Source organism: Notolepis coatsorum, assembly GCF_963971535.1.
Source record: "Notolepis coatsorum genome assembly, chromosome: 17".
In the NCBI taxonomy this organism is placed as follows: domain Eukaryota; kingdom Metazoa; phylum Chordata; class Actinopteri; order Aulopiformes; family Paralepididae; genus Notolepis; species Notolepis coatsorum.
The window spans coordinates 61,428,304-61,448,296 of NC_140181.1; the positions used below are offsets into that span (position 1 = coordinate 61,428,304).

The 19,993-nt window shown below is 47.5% G+C and overlaps 1 protein-coding gene across 5 annotated transcripts in view; it reads right to left on the reverse strand.

Moving 5' to 3' along the window:
- Window positions 1-19,993, reverse strand: part of LOC311243566 (neural cell adhesion molecule L1-like protein) — a 222,594-nt gene that overhangs the window by 17,616 nt on the left and 184,985 nt on the right. For 2 of the 5 annotated variants that reach the window (XM_084332829.1, XM_084332830.1), the window contains exons 23-27: window positions 19,360-19,545; window positions 13,168-13,281; window positions 12,637-12,798; window positions 12,090-12,275; window positions 7,245-7,317 (exon numbers count right to left, since the gene is read on the reverse strand). In XM_084332829.1, the coding sequence (XP_084188955.1) occupies window positions 7,245-7,317; window positions 12,090-12,275; window positions 12,637-12,798; window positions 13,168-13,281; window positions 19,360-19,545 (721 nt within the window). Of the gene's footprint in view, window positions 1-6,979; window positions 7,039-7,244; window positions 7,318-12,089; window positions 12,276-12,636; window positions 12,799-13,167; window positions 13,282-19,359; window positions 19,546-19,993 lie in introns of those variants that run through there. The other 3 variants (XM_084332832.1, XM_084332831.1, XM_084332833.1) reach the window with 3 other exon arrangements.

A 19,993-nucleotide genomic window follows, 5' to 3' on the forward strand; every position in this document is an offset into this window, starting at 1 on the left:
TATCACAACCTCTTGTTAACCTTCTCCAAAACCATTACTAATGCCAAAGCTTCTTTCTTTCACCATAGGATCGAGGCCTCTGCCAAGAATCTTCGCAAACTGCATGCTACCATGTCCTCCCTCCTCACCCCCCCCCCCCCCCCCACCCCCTCCTCCCTCATCTTTCTCTGCCGAAGACTTCGCAATCTTCTTTGAGGAAAAAGTGGAGAACATCCGCAGCGCCTTCTCCCAACCCCCACCCATTCCAAATACTGAATCGAGAACCTCATCCTTCACTCTGTCATCTTTCTCTCCCATTACAGAAGCCGAGACCCTGACACTGGTAACGTCGAACTGTCCGACTACATGCCAGCTGGACCAGCTACCCTCCCCACTCCTCCAGACCATAGCACCGGACATCCTCCCATTCCTAACTGCAACCATCATCTCCTCACTCAACTCAGGGGTGGTCCCCACCTCCCTAAAACAAGCCAGAGTCACGCCCCTGATAAAAAACCAACCCTGAACCCCACCGTCATAGGCAACTATCGTCCTGTCTCTCTTCTCTCCTTCCTTTCTAAAACACTTGAACGTGCTGTATCCAACCAACTTACTGCTTATCTCTTACAGAATGACCTCCTAGACCCTAATCAGTCTGGCTTCCGGACTGGCCACTCCACAGAAACGGCCCTCATTGCGGTCACATAGGCACTTCACTTAGCAAAAAAAAAAAGGCCTCTCCTCTGTCCTGATTCTCCTAGATCTATCTGCAGCCTTCGACACAGTCAACCATCAGATCCTCCTCGCGGCCCTCGCAGGAATGGGAGTGGCTGGCTCTGCGCTGACATGGCTGCCATCATTCCTCAATGACCGCTCCTACCAAGTGTCATGGAGAGGGACCCTGTCGGCCACCCGCCCCCTGCGGACGGGTGTCCCCCAGGGCTCGGTCATAGGACCCCTTCTCTTCTCCCTCTACACTAAATCACTGGGTAACATTATCTCATGGCTTCTCGTATCATTGTTATGACGATGATACTCAACTCTTCCTCTCCTTCCCTCCCTCCCTCAGATATCCACGTCTCTGAGCGGATCTCGGCCTGTCTGTCCGACATCTCCGCCTGGATGACGACCAACCACCTCAAACTGAACCTAAGCTAAACAGAATTGCTCCACCTGCCGGCCAAATCCTCCCCCCTGACCGACCTTTCCATCACAGTCGAGAAGGCAGCTGTGACCGCGTCCCCGACCGCCAAGAACCTTGGTGTTGTCCTCGACGACCAGTTGAACTTCTCTGCTCACATCGCAGCGACAACCAGAACCTGCAGATTCCTCCTGAGCAACGTCAGAAGGATCCGCCCCTTCCTGACAAAAGAAGCCACCCAACTCCTCGTCCAATCAACAGTCATATCCCGCCTCGACTACTGCAACGCACTGCTCGCTGGCCTCCCGGCCACTGCCACCAAGCCTCTTCAACTCATTCAGAACGCAGCGGCCTGCCTGATCTCAAACCTACCGAAGTCGGCCCATGTCACCCCACTTCTTAGGGACCTGCACTGGCTCCCCATTGCTGCACGTATCCGCTTCAAGGCCCTCGACCTAGCATACCGTGCGGCAAACGGAACCGCTCCCGCCTACCTCCGGGCAATGGTCTCTAACTACACACCCTCAAGACCCCTACGCTCTGCATCTTCTGGCCGCCTCAGACCTACTCCTATCCAAGCCCCGGGAGGGTCATCAAAGAGATGCCGCCTATTTTCAATCCTTGCCCCACAATGGTGGAATGAACTACCCACCCCAGTTAAGACAGCAAACCCGTCCAATCTTCCGCCGTCGACTTAAGACGCACTTCTTCAACCATTATCTGAAATAATAATATAATCATTTTTTTTTCATTTTTTTTATCTAACCCTAACTAACCTTACTGTCATGCACTTGTCCTAATAAACTAACCTACACTGTAACACGCAACACTTTGATGAACATTGTTACTCAGCTGATAGAGTTGTACCCTTCCTGATGACTTGTCGTACAGAACTTGTAAGTCGCTTTGGATAAAAGCGTCAGCTAAATGACTAAATGTAAATGTAAATGTAAGTATATTGGAATTCATAATTGTATCTGAATTTGTTCTTTGGTGCCATCAACATAATGGAGGCATTGCACTGAAATGGCTTATATTTAGAATGCCTTGTTCTTTATGCACTAAACCTGATATTAATAACAAAACAGTTTGTATCAGTGCTTTTTTTTATAGGTTACCAATCATAACCATATTAACCAAGCTATGAACAACCTCATTAGGCAATTGAATTAGGAACACAAGTTTAGCTTAGGCGATGATTAATCAAAGTTATTAATGATGATATATTAAGATCCACGAGTGCGCTTGGCAAACGTGCCATGGAGAGCGTGTCTTAGTGACCGCACAGTAGGGCTGACCCCTATTAGTCGATTAGTCGACTAATCGGTCGAAAGGAGCCGTTGCCAACCTCTTAGTCGAATACACACAAAAAAATTTAATAATTAATTGTTTTATTCTTTCCAAAAGAAAAGAGGCGTAGAAGCGCGGTTAACGCTAATGGCACGCATACCAGAGGCTAACTGCCTACGAAAACAGGCACTGAAAGAGGATTTCACCCATCTAATGAACACACTAGACTAGACAAATATCAAGATGTATCCATCAGTGGACCAATTGCATGCTTTTGCAGAGGACAAGAAGCCTTCAGTCGACTCCTTCAGACATTAAGCACCCCCACAGCCCAAATGGAATTATAAAAAAAATATATATATATTATACTTTTTTTTTTTTTTTTTTTTTTTTTTTTGTCGACTAATAGTCGACTAACGGCAAATTTTGGCCAATCATAGTTGACTATCCAAATCCTTAGTCAGGGACAGCCCTACCGCACAGATATGTTGACTGACTGGACACATGGCGCAGTGCGCACAGTCTCTCCTGTTAGGCTGTTGGCTGGGGAGGGGGGTAGGTTTTGATTATGGAAAGTGGCTATGATGTTGTTATGTGATTTTATTATCTCTAAATCGTATTTTGCATTGCTTATTTGTATAATGTATTTTGTATTGTGTCTTGTATGTCTTGTATGTCTGTATTTAGCTGATTAGATAAATCTTGTGCAATGCATCTCCTCATTAATTGAGATTAATGTTTGTTGTACATGGTCCCTGATAAACAAAATAATAAACTAAACTAAGCTTTTGGCCATGGTTTCTGTTGACCAGAGTAGGATTGTGCAGCGCTCCCGGCATGTAAACCCAGTGCTACACCAATAATGATCTGACATGTGACAGAGGGACAAATAAGACACAGCGGGGCATCAGTTTAACTGAAACAGGAAGGAGAAGGGGTGTCATTATACACAGAGGTCATCTGTTACCCCTCATCACATTGCATTGGCTGTCACCATTATCTATTCACATGGCACTTTACTGGCTGGTTCACAGTGTCTAACGTCAACAACAATAAATGGACTGCATTTATATAACAGAAGCCAGAATCAGAAGCACTTTACAACGTATGCCTCACATTCACCCATTCACTCACACATTCACGGCGGAGTCAACCATGCGAGGTGCCAACCTGCTCGTCGGGAGCAGTTATGTGAGGATTCGCCTGTTCCCTGAACCTTTCCCTGTCTACTCTCCCTCACCAGCCCCCACCCTTGCGATGATTTACTCTCCTCTACTCTTCACCAGCCCCCACCCTTGGACTACCGTTCACGCAGCTGTCATAGTTTATGATTAGCGCCCCAGAGGGCTTTATATACCTGGACCTCCCTTCCAGTCCTGGTCGGGTCGTTCTGTATCTGTGTCTGTGTTCATGGAGTGCTGTACGTTACCATTCTGTACGTCACCATCACCTGCCGCGTCTCCGGCGTGAGACGACGGCCCAGCCATCACCACCTGTCGCCGTTTGCCTGGAGTGGGACGCCGTCTTCGCTCTCTAATTCTCTACGGGAGGTTTTCCAGTGTTCCCACTCCAGACGTCAAGGCGGCTCGCCATCGCTCCCGATTCCACGGGAGGAAGGCGTCTCTTCGTGATCCTCGTTCCTGGGGTGAGGCTCGTCGTCGCTCCCTAGTATTCCACGGGAGGACGGCGTGTGCCCATCCCGTTCCCCTTGGACCCAGGCTCGTCGTCGCTCCCTAGTATTCCACGGGAGGATGGCTTGTTCCCATCCCGTTCCCCTGGGACCCCCTTTGTTCTGCGCTGCCCGTCTGCAGCATCCGAGGAGGATCTCCGTGCCCGGCCCCCGCTGTCGGGCCCCTGTCCCCGTGCCAGGCCTCCGCTGTCGGGCCCCTGTCCCCCTGCCAGGCCCCCGCCGTCGGGCCCCTGTCCCCGTGCCAGGCCTCCGCCGTCGGGCCCCTGTTCCCGTGCCAGGCCTCCGCCGTCGGAACCCTGTCTTCATCCCTGTAAGCAGCTCTGGCCCTCGCCCTGTCCAAGGCCTTAACCCTGTTCTCTGTCCCTGTCTCCAGCCCGCCTCTCCAGGCCTCTGTCCCTGTCCCCCTCTCCAGTGCCCCTGATCCTGGTCCTGACACTTAGCCCTGGCCCTTAGCCCTGGCCCTTAGCCTTAGTCCCTTAGCCTGTTCGCCTCTTAAAGGCACAGTGCCGCATTTTCCATATTTCCTTGACTCTAGTGTTTTTGTGTTCTCCCTTAAAGGGACTGTGCCGCTTTTTGTCCTATAATAAATATTTGCCCTGTTTTGGCTTACTCTCATACCTGTCTTGTGTTGTGCGATTGGGGTCGGTTACAAACCATAACAAGTTAGGGGTTAAGTGTCTTTCTCAAGGACACTTTGACGTGCTGCCGGGAGGGAGCCGGAATCGAACCGGGAACCTTCAGATTACCAGATGGCCGCTCTACCTCCTAAGCCACTGTTGGCCCCCTAAAGGGACATTACCACAATTGGGAGCATACATCTTAAGAGTTTCTTTTGTATCTGCAATAGAGGAAACACACACCTGGCACTGATGGCAGTGCTTGAGACAGCTTGCTAATGCAAAACATAAGGGGAGGTCACACTGCAAGAAACACTGATGCAAGGAATATATATAAGGATGTTATATATATAGGCGTAGGTGTTTTCTGATGTGTTGTTGTGCCTATTGTTGTTAGATGTTGTAGGTGCTGTATTGTAACATATGCTGCTCAACCCCCACCCCGCATTAAGGACCAAAATGGAAAGAAGCTTTCAACTTTATTGTGTTTATCCTTGATGACTTTCTTTAAGAATGTTTTGCTTGCTTCAAATGTATGTTTAAAAAATTAAATTAAAAAAATCAATTCAATCAATCAATCAATCAATGTTTCAATGGACAACGGCGTCTCCATCATGTTTGTATAGTGTAATAACTATCCTGTATTGGAGTTCAGAATGGGCAGGTACCTTCTTTTCTATATTTGCACATGAACCGTATGTCCAGAACGTCTTTTAAAGTGATTGAGTGATATGTGTTTTTTACTATATTATGGTTTTTACTGTGAAGCACTTTGGTCAACCATGTTGTTTTTAAACGTGCCATACAAATAAAGTTGGATTGGATTGGATTATGATGTAGCATGTGACGGAGGAACAAACTTAGAGGCATCGGGTTCAATTGGAACAGGAATGGGATGTATTGTTCTGGTGCTGTACACGCCCACAGAGCACCTGACTGGCTGTCACCACTGTCCATCACATAGTCCCACGTGGCCAGTACATTTGCAATTAAGAGCATAATGTCTGATGTCTCAACATAAATTTGAATAATACGATGCTGAAAGCAGCATTGTTTCTTGTAGGTAGTTTTTTTTTGCATGTAAACAAACTCCCACTCCTTCCTTGTTGTACTGTGTTGTAGAGCTTTCTAGTCAGATCACAAATTAGCCAATTTCCCCCAAAATTGTCATCACAGCACTGATGGCAAAATAATTCTAGAATTATTGTAACGCACAATCTGCTTTCAGCTTTAAAAAACAAAAACAATTTTGAATGTAAGTGGCATTTTTGCCACACTACTGGCTGTTTATGTTCACTTCAATGGACTGATGACATTTGAACCAAATTGCGTATCAAATGACAGGGAGTTTGTGACATCTAAAATGACTGGGAGTATTGGAGATGCATTCTGAAGCTGAAAATGACTTGTTTGTCTGGGGGGGGGGGGGGGGGGGGGGGGGGTTACTTACATATTTACATTTATATGAAAATAAATGAGAAAACGGAAAGGGAATAGGGATGAGGGAATAGCCATGTTTAAAGCTCCACTCCCAGAATGCAATAGCAATCAACATTTCTATTACAATAAGTACACATCAGTAAACAAAAATGGTGTATTTCTCATGCCATTTTTAACAGGTATAATACGCGTGGATGGTGGATGGATTTGAGCTTACTTAGAGCTACTAGTATCCTGTAACTTATCAATCTCAGCACCTGGCTGGATGGTGTGTGAATAATTGATACTACAGGGTTTATTTATAATTATTTATTTCTTTTCCTGTTCTTCAGGTCTAAGTAGCTGTATGATATAATATCGTTGGAGTATGATGGAAAAATGATGGATGTATCCAAGCTGAGGACTTATTATATCATAAAAAAACATGTCTTGTTCTCTTTCACTTTCCACCAGGGAGAGCTCAAGGCTCTACCACCTGGATTTGAACACACTATTAGGTGTGTGAGGGTGTCATATGCTGTAGTCTTTTGGCCTAAATATGTCACCCGCAATCACATGACATGGAGGAGCCGCATACAGCAAAGCTTTTAGAGGCGTACACAAACGCACACATGCACGCATACACACATGCACGCAAACACAAATACCTGCAGGTATGACATGACGCTCATATACACTCATGGGAAAATACACACACACACAAGCACCCTCTACTCCAAGCACAAAGCACTAAACACACCAATCTATAGGGACACAAGGCTTGTGGTTGTCTAACTATAGTAGCTACAGTAGTACAGTACAGCACACTGTTAGATTACCTACAGTAGCCCATTATGTGTTGACATCACTCATTTTTGGGCTGATCCAGCGTGCAAGGTACGCTTTTGGGAGAGGAGAAATAACACACACACATACAATGTTATGATGACGAATAACTTTCTATAGCGAGAACTGTTTTAAGATAATGGTTGTTAACGTCCATATCGCTATCACTCACACTAGACAAAAAAAAACAATAACAAAGTTTCCCTCAGATTCCGACAAACACTTTGGCATCACAGCTGGTGCCAGCAGACGTGTGTCTCACCTGTACTCGCAGAAGGTGTCATCATTCATACCCTGAGACTCCACGTCAGGGTGTAGGTCCTCTTTCTCTTTCACTGCGGGGGGGGGGAGAGGGGGGGAGAGGCATTTTCACCATTCAAATAATAATGGTGCCACCATTAAGATAGCAGTGCTATGATACACAGTAGCCACAGGAAGTAGGGGGGAGGTATTATACTCAGTGACTGAATGTCACCTGTGCTTTATTCATTGTAGTGCTGTTGTATTAGACAAAAGCCCACAGCTCCTGGTCTGTTGAACGACCGCCCGCCATTAAATATGAGGTAGTAAGTAGTAAGAATAGCAGCGGTGGCCTAAAGGTTAGAGAAGTGGGTTTGTGACTGGAAGGTCGCCGGTTCAATCCCCTGGACCGGCAGGAAAAATCTGGGGGGGAAGCAAATTAATAACTCTCTCCCTTCCCTCAATACCAACCAAGGCACTTAACACCCAACTGCAACAGTGTCAAGACTGTGGTTGTACTGGGCAGCTCCTAGTGGTCAACAGTGTCAGACTGTGGTTGTACTGGGCAGCTCCTAGTGATCAACAGTGTCAGACTGTGGTGGTACTGGGCAGCTCCTAGTGGCCAACAGTGTCAGACTGTGGTTGTACTGGGCAGCTCCTAGTGGTCAACAGTGTCAGACTGTGGTTGTACTGGGCAGCTCCTAGTGGTCAACAGTGTCAAACTGTGGTTGTACTGGGCAGCTCCTAGTGGTCAACAGTGTCAGACTGTGGTTGTACTGGGCAGCTCCTAGTGGTCAACAGTGTCAGACTGTGGTTGTACTGGGCAGCTCCTAGTGGTCAACAGTGTCAGACTGTGGTTGTACTGGGCAGCTCCTAGTGATCAACAGTGTCAGACTGTGGTGGTACTGGGCAGCTCCTAGTGGCCAACAGTGTCAGACTGTGGTTGTACTGGGCAGCTCCTAGTGGTCAACAGTGTCAGACTGTGGTTGTACTGGGCAGCTCCTAGTGGTCAACAGTGTCAAACTGTGGTTGTACTGGGCAGCTCCTAGTGGTCAACAGTGTCAGACTGTGGTTGTACTGGGCAGCTCCTAGTGGTCAACAGTGTCAGACTGTGGTTGTACTGGGCAGCTCCTAGTGGTCAACAGTGTCAGACTGTGGTTGTACTGGGCAGCTCCTAGTGGTCAACAGTGTCAGACTGTGGTTGTACTGGGCAGCTCCTAGTGGTCAACAGTGTCAGACTGTGGTTGTACTGGGCAGATCCTAGTGGTCAACAGTGTCAGACTGTGGTTGTACTGAGCAGCTCCTAGTGGTCAACAGTGTCAGACTGTGGTTGTACTGGGCAGCTCCTAGTGGTCAACAGTGTCAGACTGTGGTTGTACTGGGCAGCTCCTAGTGGTCAACAGTGTCAGACTGTGGTTGTACTGGGCAGCTCCTAGTGGTCAACAGTGTCAGACTGTGGTTGTACTGGGTAGCTCCTAGTGGTCAACAGTGTCAGACTGTGGTTGTACTGGGCAGCTCCTAGTGGTCAACAGTGTCAGACTGTGGTTGTACTGGGCAGCTCCTAGTGGTCAACAGTGTCAGACTGTGGTTGTACTGGGCAGCTCCTAGTGGTCAACAGTGTCAGACTGTGGTTGTACTGGGCAGCTCCTAGTGGTCAACAGTGTCAGACTGTGGTTGTACTGGGCAGCACCTAGTGGTCAACAGTGTCAGACTGTGGTTGTACTGGGCAGCTCCTAGTGGTCAACAGTGTCAGACTGTGGTTGTACTGGGCAGCTCCTAGTGGTCAACAGTGTCAGACTGTGGTTGTACTGGGCAGCTCCTAGTGGTCAACAGTGTCAGACTGTGGTTGTACTGGGTAGCTCCTAGTGGTCAACAGTGTCAGACTGTGGTTGTACTGGGCAGCTCCTAGTGGTCAACAGTGTCAGACTGTGGTTGTACTGGGCAGCTCCTAGTGGTCAACAGTGTCAGACTGTGGTTGTACTGGGCAGCTCCTAGTGGTCAACAGTGTCAGACTGTGGTTGTACTGGGCAGCTCCTAGTGGTCAACAGTGTCAGACTGTGGTTGTACTGGGCAGCACCTAGTGGTCAACAGTGTCAGACTGTGGTTGTACTGGGCAGCTCCTAGTGGTCAACAGTGTCAGACTGTGGTTGTACTGGGCAGCTCCTAGTGGTCAACAGTGTCAGACTGTGGTTGTACTGGGCAGCTCCCGGGTGTGAATGGAACTGTGTGAGTGTGAAGCAGGGCGTTGCTGAAAAAGAGCATTTGTGCTCAGAGAACGGATTAATATATATATATATAACTGAATTCAGAATGACACCAGCTCATTACGTTGGTAATCACATTAGTATTACAGGGGCTTTTCTCTAATGGAAGGACTTCAGTACAGAACCTTACATGTACAGCAGCAGAGCCGCCGCCTCTGTGGGATCTGTGTTGCCACAGAGGTGAAGACATATTACAGCATCTTCTTCCCACTAACAATTTTTTTTTTTTTTTGTATCTACTTTTTCTCTCATTTTCAATTTTTCTCCCATCCCAATTTCGTATCGTCCAATTCTACCCTCCCCTGTCTCGAACGCTGTTGGCCATGCCTCCCACAGGCCGCCTGCAATGTGGATGAAGCCTTACATCACGTGTCCCCTCCGGTACTTGAGGAAGCAGCAGTCACATCTTTTCACCTGCACAGCGCGATCTCTCAGCGTCGGGGGTCTGCGTTTGGAGGGCACGCCGCCCCCGTCGCTTCCTGATTCTGCTGCCCAGGCGCACCAACCGACCTGTAGGAGTCGCTGTCCACAATGTCCGATCCCCACCCATCAGCTTCCCACCCCCTAACACTGCCAATTGTTTTTTTTCTTTTATTGATCTTTTTCCCCCTCCATTTTCCTCCGATTTTCTCCCATCCCAATGTTAGTCGTATGCCAATTCCCAGTCCCTTCCTGGTCGCTGCGCACTTACCCCCCACAGTCAGATCATCTGGGAGAGTGGAAGCTACCACGTGCTTCCTCCGACACACGTCCAGCCAATCACCGCTTTTTTTCACCTGGCAGCGCGGATTCTCATCGAGAGGGCGTAGCGTGTGGGAGGATCACACTATCCCCCTCAAGTCCTATCCGCGCTTAGCAGGCGCCCCGACCGAACTGTAGGAGTCGCTGTTTACAACGACCCGGACCCACCCCGCCAGCTTCTCCCACCCTCTAATACAGCCAATTGTATTAGTGCAGACGGCCAGCCAAGCTGGTGACAACCCCGGAGCTGTGAGCTGGATTCGAACAGGCGAATCCAGCTCACAGCTCCGGGGTTGGTGACGAACGCAATCTCCGCTCGGCCACCTAACCGCCTCCTAACACTGCCAATTGTATTAGTATGAACGACCAGCCAAGCTGATAGCAATGCGGAGAGCTGGGCTCGAACCCAGCGTCTCCTGCATTGGTGGTGAGCGCCTTTCCCACTGCACCACCTAGCCGCCTCCCACTAACAACTTTGAATCTAAATGTTTGTTTTTATCAGCTGGTTTAGTGACAGGCTCTGCCGGTGGGAGGAGAGTGTATGAGACTGGGTGTGAAGGCAGTACACGTTCACATTATTTATACTCACATTTATACTTATAAAGAATATGTGGCGTTCACGTTTGGAAAAAAGACACAAAAAGATATTCAGAGCTAAATAAAACGTCTGGGTAAAAGGCACCTTAGCTAGTCTAGTGTATCGTGGGTGTCCCTGTTGTGTGTCTGTGCAAAGTGCTACCCGACAGTTACTTGTGTAAATATGCTTAAAAAACACAACAGTTGCTTTCCAGAGAGATGGAGAAACATGAAAAGCGCCAGACGGGAAAAAGGGGGGAGATGGGTTGATGAAATATTCAGCGTTTTGTGTCAAAAAGAGTCCGGAAAACATTGGGGAGAAGAAGATGAAGAAGAAGAAGAAGAAGAAGAAGAAGAAGAAGAAGAAGAAGAAGAAGAAGAAGAAGAAGAAGAAGAAGAAGAAGAAGAAGAAGAAGAAGAAGAAGAAGAAGAAGAAGAAGAAGAAGAAGAAGAAGAAGAAGAAGAAGAAGAAGAAGAAGAAGAAGAAGAAGAAGAAGATGAGAGTGGGAGAGGAGGCGCTAGGCAGGTGAAGCCAGAGCTCTCATACCAGGCAGCACAAAACACACTGGGAGAAGAGCTACTGTGCCTGAGCAGCTGAGGGCAGAGAGAGAGAGAAAAGAAAGAGAAAGACAGAGAGGGAGAGAGACAGAGAGAGAAAGATACATAGAGAGGGAGGGAAAGAGAAAGGCAGAGAGAGAGGGAGGGAAAGAGAAAGACAGAGAGAGAGAGAAAGAGATGTGGAATAAAGCCAACGTATTCTCGCTCAGAAGAGCAGAACAGAGCAGAGAGCAGATCAGAGAAGAGAGCAGAGCACAGAACAGAGCAGAATAGAGCAGAGCAGAACAGAACAGAGTGAGGTTTGAGGAAGGTAAACTAAGTAAGACCCCTTCACACTCACAATGTACAAGCAGCTCAGCAGACTATAGATGGCTGAGGGTGGATAATATAGTGACTATGTGGTGTGCATGGGCCTCCAACATGCATCATGCACACACAGGACCATGTCCAGGGTCCAGGGTTGGATCCATTCCAACTTCACTCGCTCAGGAAGTCAACCAAAATCAAGTGCATACATTTAAGGTGATGAATTCACAGTGAATACAATTGGATGATGACAATCGAATTATTCATTCACGAAAGAATTAATGGAGTGATGTCTAATGCCAATCTCAGATGTCACATTGACATCATCTGTGGTTTATGAATTGAATAATAGGTTGGTTCACTTCCTGCATTGAAATGGCGTGTGGGTAGGTCCCCAAACCCCCGGTGAAAGATGAACTGACCTTGGTCGGTGGAGGGCATGTCTGGCCGTTGCTGTGATGGCGGCGTTGGCGTACCTGCGTATTTGCCACCCTTGTTTCTCCGCACAAAGCAGACGACGAGCGCCATGAGCGTGAGGAGCGCCACGGCGCACATGGTCCCGATGAACCAGCCCTGGGTGGACACGTTGCTCTGCAGACTGGCCAGACCTGACAAACAAATCAAACGCACGCCAAAAACAAAGAGTTAGTGTCTCTTGACTGTTAAAACCTGGCACCCCCCCCCCCCCGCAGGGCAAGCTCCGTTGGATTTTCACAAGTGCCCTGAAGCACGCAACTCCTATCTCTGACTGTAAACAAATGAACAGGACAGCCTTTTATAATATGCAATATTCGTCAATCGGTTCTGAAGGAATGTACAGTAGTAGACAAACAAAAAGCGCAAGATAAAACACATTTCACCATTGATGTGGATAACAGTGATGTGCAGTTCTAGTTGTAGGAGGTGGAAGACGGTGGATTGCTACACACTATGGACCTCCACTTCCACACTGCCATTCTCTCCTCTCACCTTGGGCCGTGGTCTGGATAGTGTCTTCATAAATGCTAGCGTTATGGAGCAGCCTCTTGGCCATAAGACGCACCGTGTACACCATCCCCGGCTCGAGCCCGTCAATCACGTGGAAACTTTGAGAACTGTTTACGGCTTCAGAAATCCGCCAGTTACCCTCACCTACGGTACACAGCACAGCACAAGAGGTGCACAACCAGGATGTGTTAGCCTTCATGCTACCTGAGCGGCAGAAAGCGTGGCCTGCGGCCAGGTTAGGTTTCAACCGCTAACGAGTGTCACCCCCCCCCCCCCCCCAGGTCAGCATATTGTTTACAAAAATCCAAAATGTTAAATAAATTCAGTAACCATGGAGAAGATGGAAAATAGCCATGCAGACGTCAGCTAATGTATATTGACATTATCAATATATATTATGCATTCTGACATTATCATAAAACCTTCCCACTAGCACTTAAGCGTGATGCCCCTTTTTTATCCTTATCAATAGCAGGCAAAGCAGGGGCAGGGGGGGTGGGAGGGGTAGCTTACGGTTATTCATATAAGCCACATAAAACTGTGAGTCCTGCTGCTCGTCCCTGGGAGTCCAGCTGATTCTGGCATAGGTGTCACTCACATAGGAGCTTATGTTCAACAGGACTGGAACTGATAAAGAGAGAATGGAGGGGAGGGGGGAGGGAGGGCAGGGAAAAGAGAGAAAGAGAAAGAGATGGCGAGGAAAAGAGGATTAGCGGAAGGCAAATAGGATCCCCCCCACATCCCAGGAACAGTGCAGCTCGCTGACGCCCTTCAAAACCAGAGACGGCTCAGGAGCCGATGCCTGCGATCCCACGCTTAACTCATTCCCCGCCAACGACTAATATACGAATATAGTTATTGGGCGCCAATCATTGAACGCCAACAACGAGTATACTCGTTATTTGATCGTTATTTCTTTTATTCGATATTTCTATTCATTACAGGCACAGAGACTCTGGGTTAACATGGGGAATCAGCCTGAGAATGTAAAAGTGCAATACCGGCCGCATCACGCTAGACGGCGTATCGAGCACCCTTTGTAACCTTGTATCCTGGGCTGTGGAACGGCCAAATGTCTCGGGTTTAATTTTTCCTTCTCGGGCGAATGGTTCTCTCAGTTCCATTGAAGCGCATCAAATATTCCCGATCCATATGTTGTGGTGGATTATGCCGTGGGCCAAATGGACATTGGATTATATACCAGATGGCGATCAAACAATTGAAATATTATTTTTGGAATACTCCTGATCACAGGTAAGGACGATTTGGCGTCAATTTTAGCTTGATCCTGCATTGCAATGATACCGATCGGGCTGATTTTAGTGTTCAATGCTAATGCTGTTACTGACAATCAAATAATCAGAAACGACCCCCCACCCCTTTCATGCATTCATGATGGAACATAATACCTATGATATAGATTTGATTTCGGGATAATAGCATATACAGGCAAGAAATGGCAACATCTATAGTGGAATTGACGTGTAGGGCTTAGGGATGGGCATTTTAAAGAAAAATCCAGATCGATTGATCGCATGCTATACTCGATTGATCGTGTATTACTCGAAAAGTATTTTTTTTAACAAAAAAATATATATTAGAATTATTATTATTTATTTTTTTACTTATTTTTGTTCATTCACGTATATATGTTTAAGGAAACCAACAAACAGTTATAATCTTACACATACATGTGAAAAGATATGTAAAAATATAAATAAAAAATCTTAAACATTTATAATTTCGATTTTTAATTTTTTTGATTTTTCTCATAGCTACGAGTAGTAGGGCTATAACTCATTTAATACTCATAGCATTTCATGAATTACCTTAGACCGCTCTAAAACCATACTTATATTCACCACGGTATAACACGGGAACGTATGGATGGAAAAATTTATTCTTTTTCACATATTGAACGATAGATAGGTGATGTCAAATGGGCCATAGTATTGTATCCATAGCATTAGCTATAATATAGAATATAGTCATTTATAGCTCTACAAAAAAGGTGACTCACTCCTATCTTTTAAAGCGTGGCAGTCAGGGCCAAGGCTAATCCCCGGCAGTCAATGAGTTAATTGGGTGACGTTGGGTTTGTTGTTTTTTCTTCTAGAGGTTGTATAGAAGCAGAGATGGTGAGGGTGGAGTCATATCTCCCGCTTCTCTTGTGACTAAAGATGTCTTTTTACGATGACAACTCCGCCCCCACCATGCTGAGAAAATCAGAATGGATTGAACGACTCTATGTCTAGAATCCCCTTATTGTTCCAGGGAGACTGCTTCGGCTATATAAAGATGAGACGGCTGAGGAATATCTTTTGACTGTGCTGTGCATGCGAGTGTGTGTGTGTGTGTGTGTGTGTGTGTGTGTGTGTGTGTGTGTGTGTGTGTGTGTGTGTGTGTGTGTGTGTGTGTGTGTGTGTGTGTGCGTGCGTGTGTACTTGTACCTAAAGGAGGATAAGAGGCAGTGTCTGGGATAGAGCTGGGAAAGCAGAAAGAGCAGTTGCAGCCTGTAAGGAAAGAGAAGCCTAAGATGTGAGGCTCTTGCTACTCTACGCTGGCACTTCTAACAGACTACATGTGCGCTACTACATTAGTCTATTTAGGGGTTAGAATTGTTAGTGTGATAGATAAGACCACATGAGAGGGAGTGACTGTAACTACGGCATAACAGTTAGGGTCAACACAATCAATTCAGAATATCACTGACATAATACAACATTCATTCTCTGTATTTCTTTACAATATTCTCTCAAATATTGTACAATGTGAATGTTGGAAGACCTGAATTGATTCAATTGAAATCGAGAAATCAATTGACCCCGGCCCCGCCGGCTACTACTACGGGCTACATGTCTACCAGCTCGTTCTCTGAGCACACGCTCTACTCTACAGGCTGCACACAGTGATACATACTGCTCTCAGCAGGAGCCACAGCTGGAGTCAGGGACACATCTTCAGAGGGAGAAATACAGCAGAAGATTACTGATACGGCAGAAGCTGGTCTCAAGGAAAACATGGACCACACACATGCACACACATACTGACACGCACACATGCACACACTCACACATGCACACACACCCATATACACTACACATGCACAAACTATGCACACAGTAACTTGTCTGTTGCTTACTGAATACTTGCAGTTTGGACTGGCCAATATATCAATATATAACATATATTGTCAATCAGTGATATCATACCGCGTTTAATTTTTTTTGTCAAGCTAATATTAAAGCTGCACTATGTAAGATTGCCACCCTGTAGCTGTGAGAGGAAATGGCACAGTGTTGAAACAAAAAAAAAAAAACGATGGGCACTATTTTACATTTGTGTTGTTCACAAATGTGAAATGAGTGTTGAAATGTGTGTGTGTGTTGAAATGAGACCACCGGACGCTTATTCAGCCCATTTTGGCTCAACTCTAAAGAAGCGACATGTCTTCATGAAACATTACAGCTTTAAGTCAGATTTCATTCAAAATTATTTCTCAAATATTTAGAGAATGTTAATTGCAAACACAGTTTCAGTTTGACACAGCATTGTACACACACGCACGCATGCACACACACACACACACACACACACACACACACACACACACACACACTCACACACAAGAAAAGAGGGCAGGGCTTGAAATAGGTAGATACAATTCCATTGCAATGAAGGAAATTACCGCGGCACTCAGCAAGCGGCCAAGGACACGCAGCCCAGGGTATCTAACAGGCAGCTGTTTCAAATGACAGGGCATTTAATTTCCATTCGGTTGACGTCTTAACCCGTGAAGAAGTCAGGATGTCTCGCTTTGAGACAGGACTTTGTCAGGATGTCTCTCTTTGAGACAGGACTTTGTCAGGATGTCTGTCTTTGAGACAGGACTTTGTCAGGATGAACATGTCACCCCCACCTGACCTACACCACGACTCACAAAGTGTGCAGACTTGCAGTGTTTTCCCACTCATCTAGACCAGGATTGCGGTTTATTTCGCTGAGGTTAGCCATCTTCCACGTCATCAGGGTCTCCCTGTGGTGCTGCTGAACTGTGTCATTTGGTATTCGATGACCACTTATTATGTTCTGCTTATTCTGATACCGTCGGTACTTATTCTGCTCTTATTCTGCTCTTCATCTGCTACATTCTCCCCCTCAGTCACATCATACGTAAACACCACCTCAACTTCCACTGCTATGCTGATGACACCCCAAATTTACATCACCACACAATCCCCCCCACAGCCCTCCCCTCAGTCACATTGAATCCTGCATCACTGTCACTGAACTACAAACCTGGATGACCCATAACCTCCTCAAATTAAATAGCGACAAGACGGAACTTTTCATCATCGGCACCAACACCACCCTCACCAGATCCGGACCCACCACACTCACCATCAATGACTCCACCATCACCAACCCCCCCCCCCACCCCCCCCCCCCCCCCCCACCCCCCACCCCTAGTCCGCAACCTCGGTGTCATCCTCGACCCCACCCTCTCATTTGACCCCCATGTCCGCTCCATTGTCAAAACTTCATATTTTCACCTCCGCAACATTGCCAAAATCCATCACTGCCTCTCCCCCCCTGCTGCTGAATCCCTCATACACGCCTTCATCTCCTCCCGCCTGGACTACTGTAACTCCCTCCTCACTGGCATCACCTCCCGCTCCCTCCATAAACTGCAGATGGTCCAAAACTCAGCCGCCCGCCTCCTCACGAACACCCGGTCCTGCGAACACATCACTCCTGTCCACTGTCCTCCACTCCCTCCACTGGCTCCCGATCAAGGAACGCATCAACTTAAAAACACTACTCCTCACCTTCAAAGCCCTCCATAGCCTGGCCCCCCCTGACTGACCTCCTTCTCCCCTACCGCCCCACCCGTTCCCTCCGGTCCCTCTTCCACTCTTTCCCTCACTGTCCCGTCATCCAAACTCAAACGTTTTGGTGACCGGGCATTCTCACGAGCTGCACCCCGACTCTGGAACTCCCTCCCTCAGACCATCAGAGACTCTCCCTCACTCTCCACCTTCAAATCCAGACTCAAAACCTACCTGTTCTCCCTAGCATTCAACCTTCCTTACCCATAACCACCCTCCTCCAACCCACCACCATTTTCCCCTGCCCTACGTTCTCTCCTCTCCTGCCCCCCCCCACCCCCCTTGGTTTTCCCTTACTCTCTTCCCGACTGTCTCCCCTACTCACTCCCGTATTTGTTATCCGTTACTCGTGGTTTTATGTTCCTGTGTATTCTTATTGTTCGCCGTTTCCCTGTGGTTCTATGTTTCTTTGTTTTCTTTGTTTTTTTTTTGCCTATTGTCAGCGACTTTGGTTCTTTGAAAGCGCTATACAAAATAAATTAATTATTATTATTATTATTATTATTACCACCGACGGAGAAATGGGAACCGGACCATTATAATTAGCGAGGCATCAACTTACATTTACATTAGACACGTGCTCCTCTGTATATCATATTCACTCGCTCCCATATCGCCAAGCTCTAAATAATACCGAATTGATTACAGTCGAGGCCGGCAAGCCCTTAAGGGATGTGTTGCTAACTGAACTTCTCCAGGATGTATTTCACGTGTAAAGTTCAAGACATCAAACAAAGCCGGAGTAGCTACTTGCCGTTTCCACCGCGTCGCACCGGGGGAGTCAATATTTAATCTCTGGAGAAAGCTGGTTATTTTTCCATGTGACTTTTTGGCGGTATATGTTCCTATATGCTTTTTGTTTAGTCTGTGACTCGCTTTATCTCGGGCTGCTTTGTTATCTCGTGGGAAGAGCTGGCAGTGAAAATAGATGATGTTTTTTTCTGCGTCTGACACGTTGCTCCAGAGTTGTTCTTCTCTCCCCACTTTCCTCCTTTCTCTTTTCATTCTTTCAGGGACTCTCTCTCTCTCTGTCTCTTTTATCTTCACCCACTCCCTTAGTGTCCCTGTCTTTCCAGACACACGTAGACACACATGCACACAAACTTCTACACACTTGCACGCACACACACACACACAAACTTTTCAGCCCGCTGACTCTCATGACTGGCTTTCAATCAGCGTAACCCGCTCTTCACGCCGGCAAACTGTTTATCCTGCCCACATGAGGAACCGCTATTAAAGCGTCGTTCGGGTCCAAAGGCCAGGGCAGCGGCGGTAGGCACTAACAGTCAAAGAGCCTGAGTTACACTGCTCGCAAATTATGAAATGTTCCATTACCGTCTCAAGGGCACACCTCTTTCACATCTCCATCTCCCTGCTGACCTGAAGCTGCAAACGTGCCCCTCCCCCCTCCCTGTGCCACTCCATCACTCCCAATTAACGTCTTCAAAACGCTCCTCCATGCTATTGGCGTCCATAAATCCACCGGGTTGCATTGTGACTAACATGACCCGAGGGCAGAGCTTCATAATGGGAGCATTCTATCTCCACACTGAGCCTTCTACTCAACCGTGTTCCCTAACAACACATCTAATGGCTCTGAGGCAGCCACGGGAACCATTCCAACATGTAGGACGCCTGCCCAAAGGAACCATTCCAACATGTATGACGCCCGCCAGAAGGAGCTGTAAAAGAGGGGGTGTGGATACATCTTCACCAAGGCACTCGTACTCTAGTAATTGATGGACCGTTAGGGGGATCCCACTATGTTTTGGTAGAAGTTTAGTGGCAGACTGGGCTATGCGTATCCACTCACGTGGCTGGGCCAAGGTTCTGCCCTCCTGGGCCAGCGGGGCTCCACAGCCCGCCCGGGTACAGCCACTAAGGTGGAAACGGTAGAGGCTGCCCTGCCCCAGGCCCCGGACCAGCCGATGGGTGCTGTCGGCCCCACTGATGTTCTCCTCGCGGGCATCGCCCACCAGCTCCATCGTGGTCTCATTAACTATGGAGAGGGGACGGAGAGAGAGAGAGAGTGAGAGAGAGAGTGAGAGAGAGAGAAAGAGAGAGAGAGAGAGAGAGAGAGAGAGAGAGAGAGAGAGAGAGAGAGAGAGAGGGGAGAGGGAGGGGTCAGGGGTCAGTGGTGGTGGAGGGATTGGAGAGGAAGGTCAAGGCAATAGAGAACGTTGCAGCAGTGCTCATCTACTCGTTAGAGCGTGTCACTGGAAACGACCAGGTCGCATGCAATGGAGAAGATTGAGCTAGAGGACATGTCACTAGGGCTCATGTCGACCTGTGGGACGTTAGAGGGAGATATATCATGAAGGTCAACGGAGGAAGGTACAGTGGAGAGATGTCCACACCATGCCGTCTCACGCAGTGTGGGTTAATACCATTTAAATAACCCTAACCTCACAGTCCCGTAGTCCTGTAGTTTCAAACCTTCTCTCAAA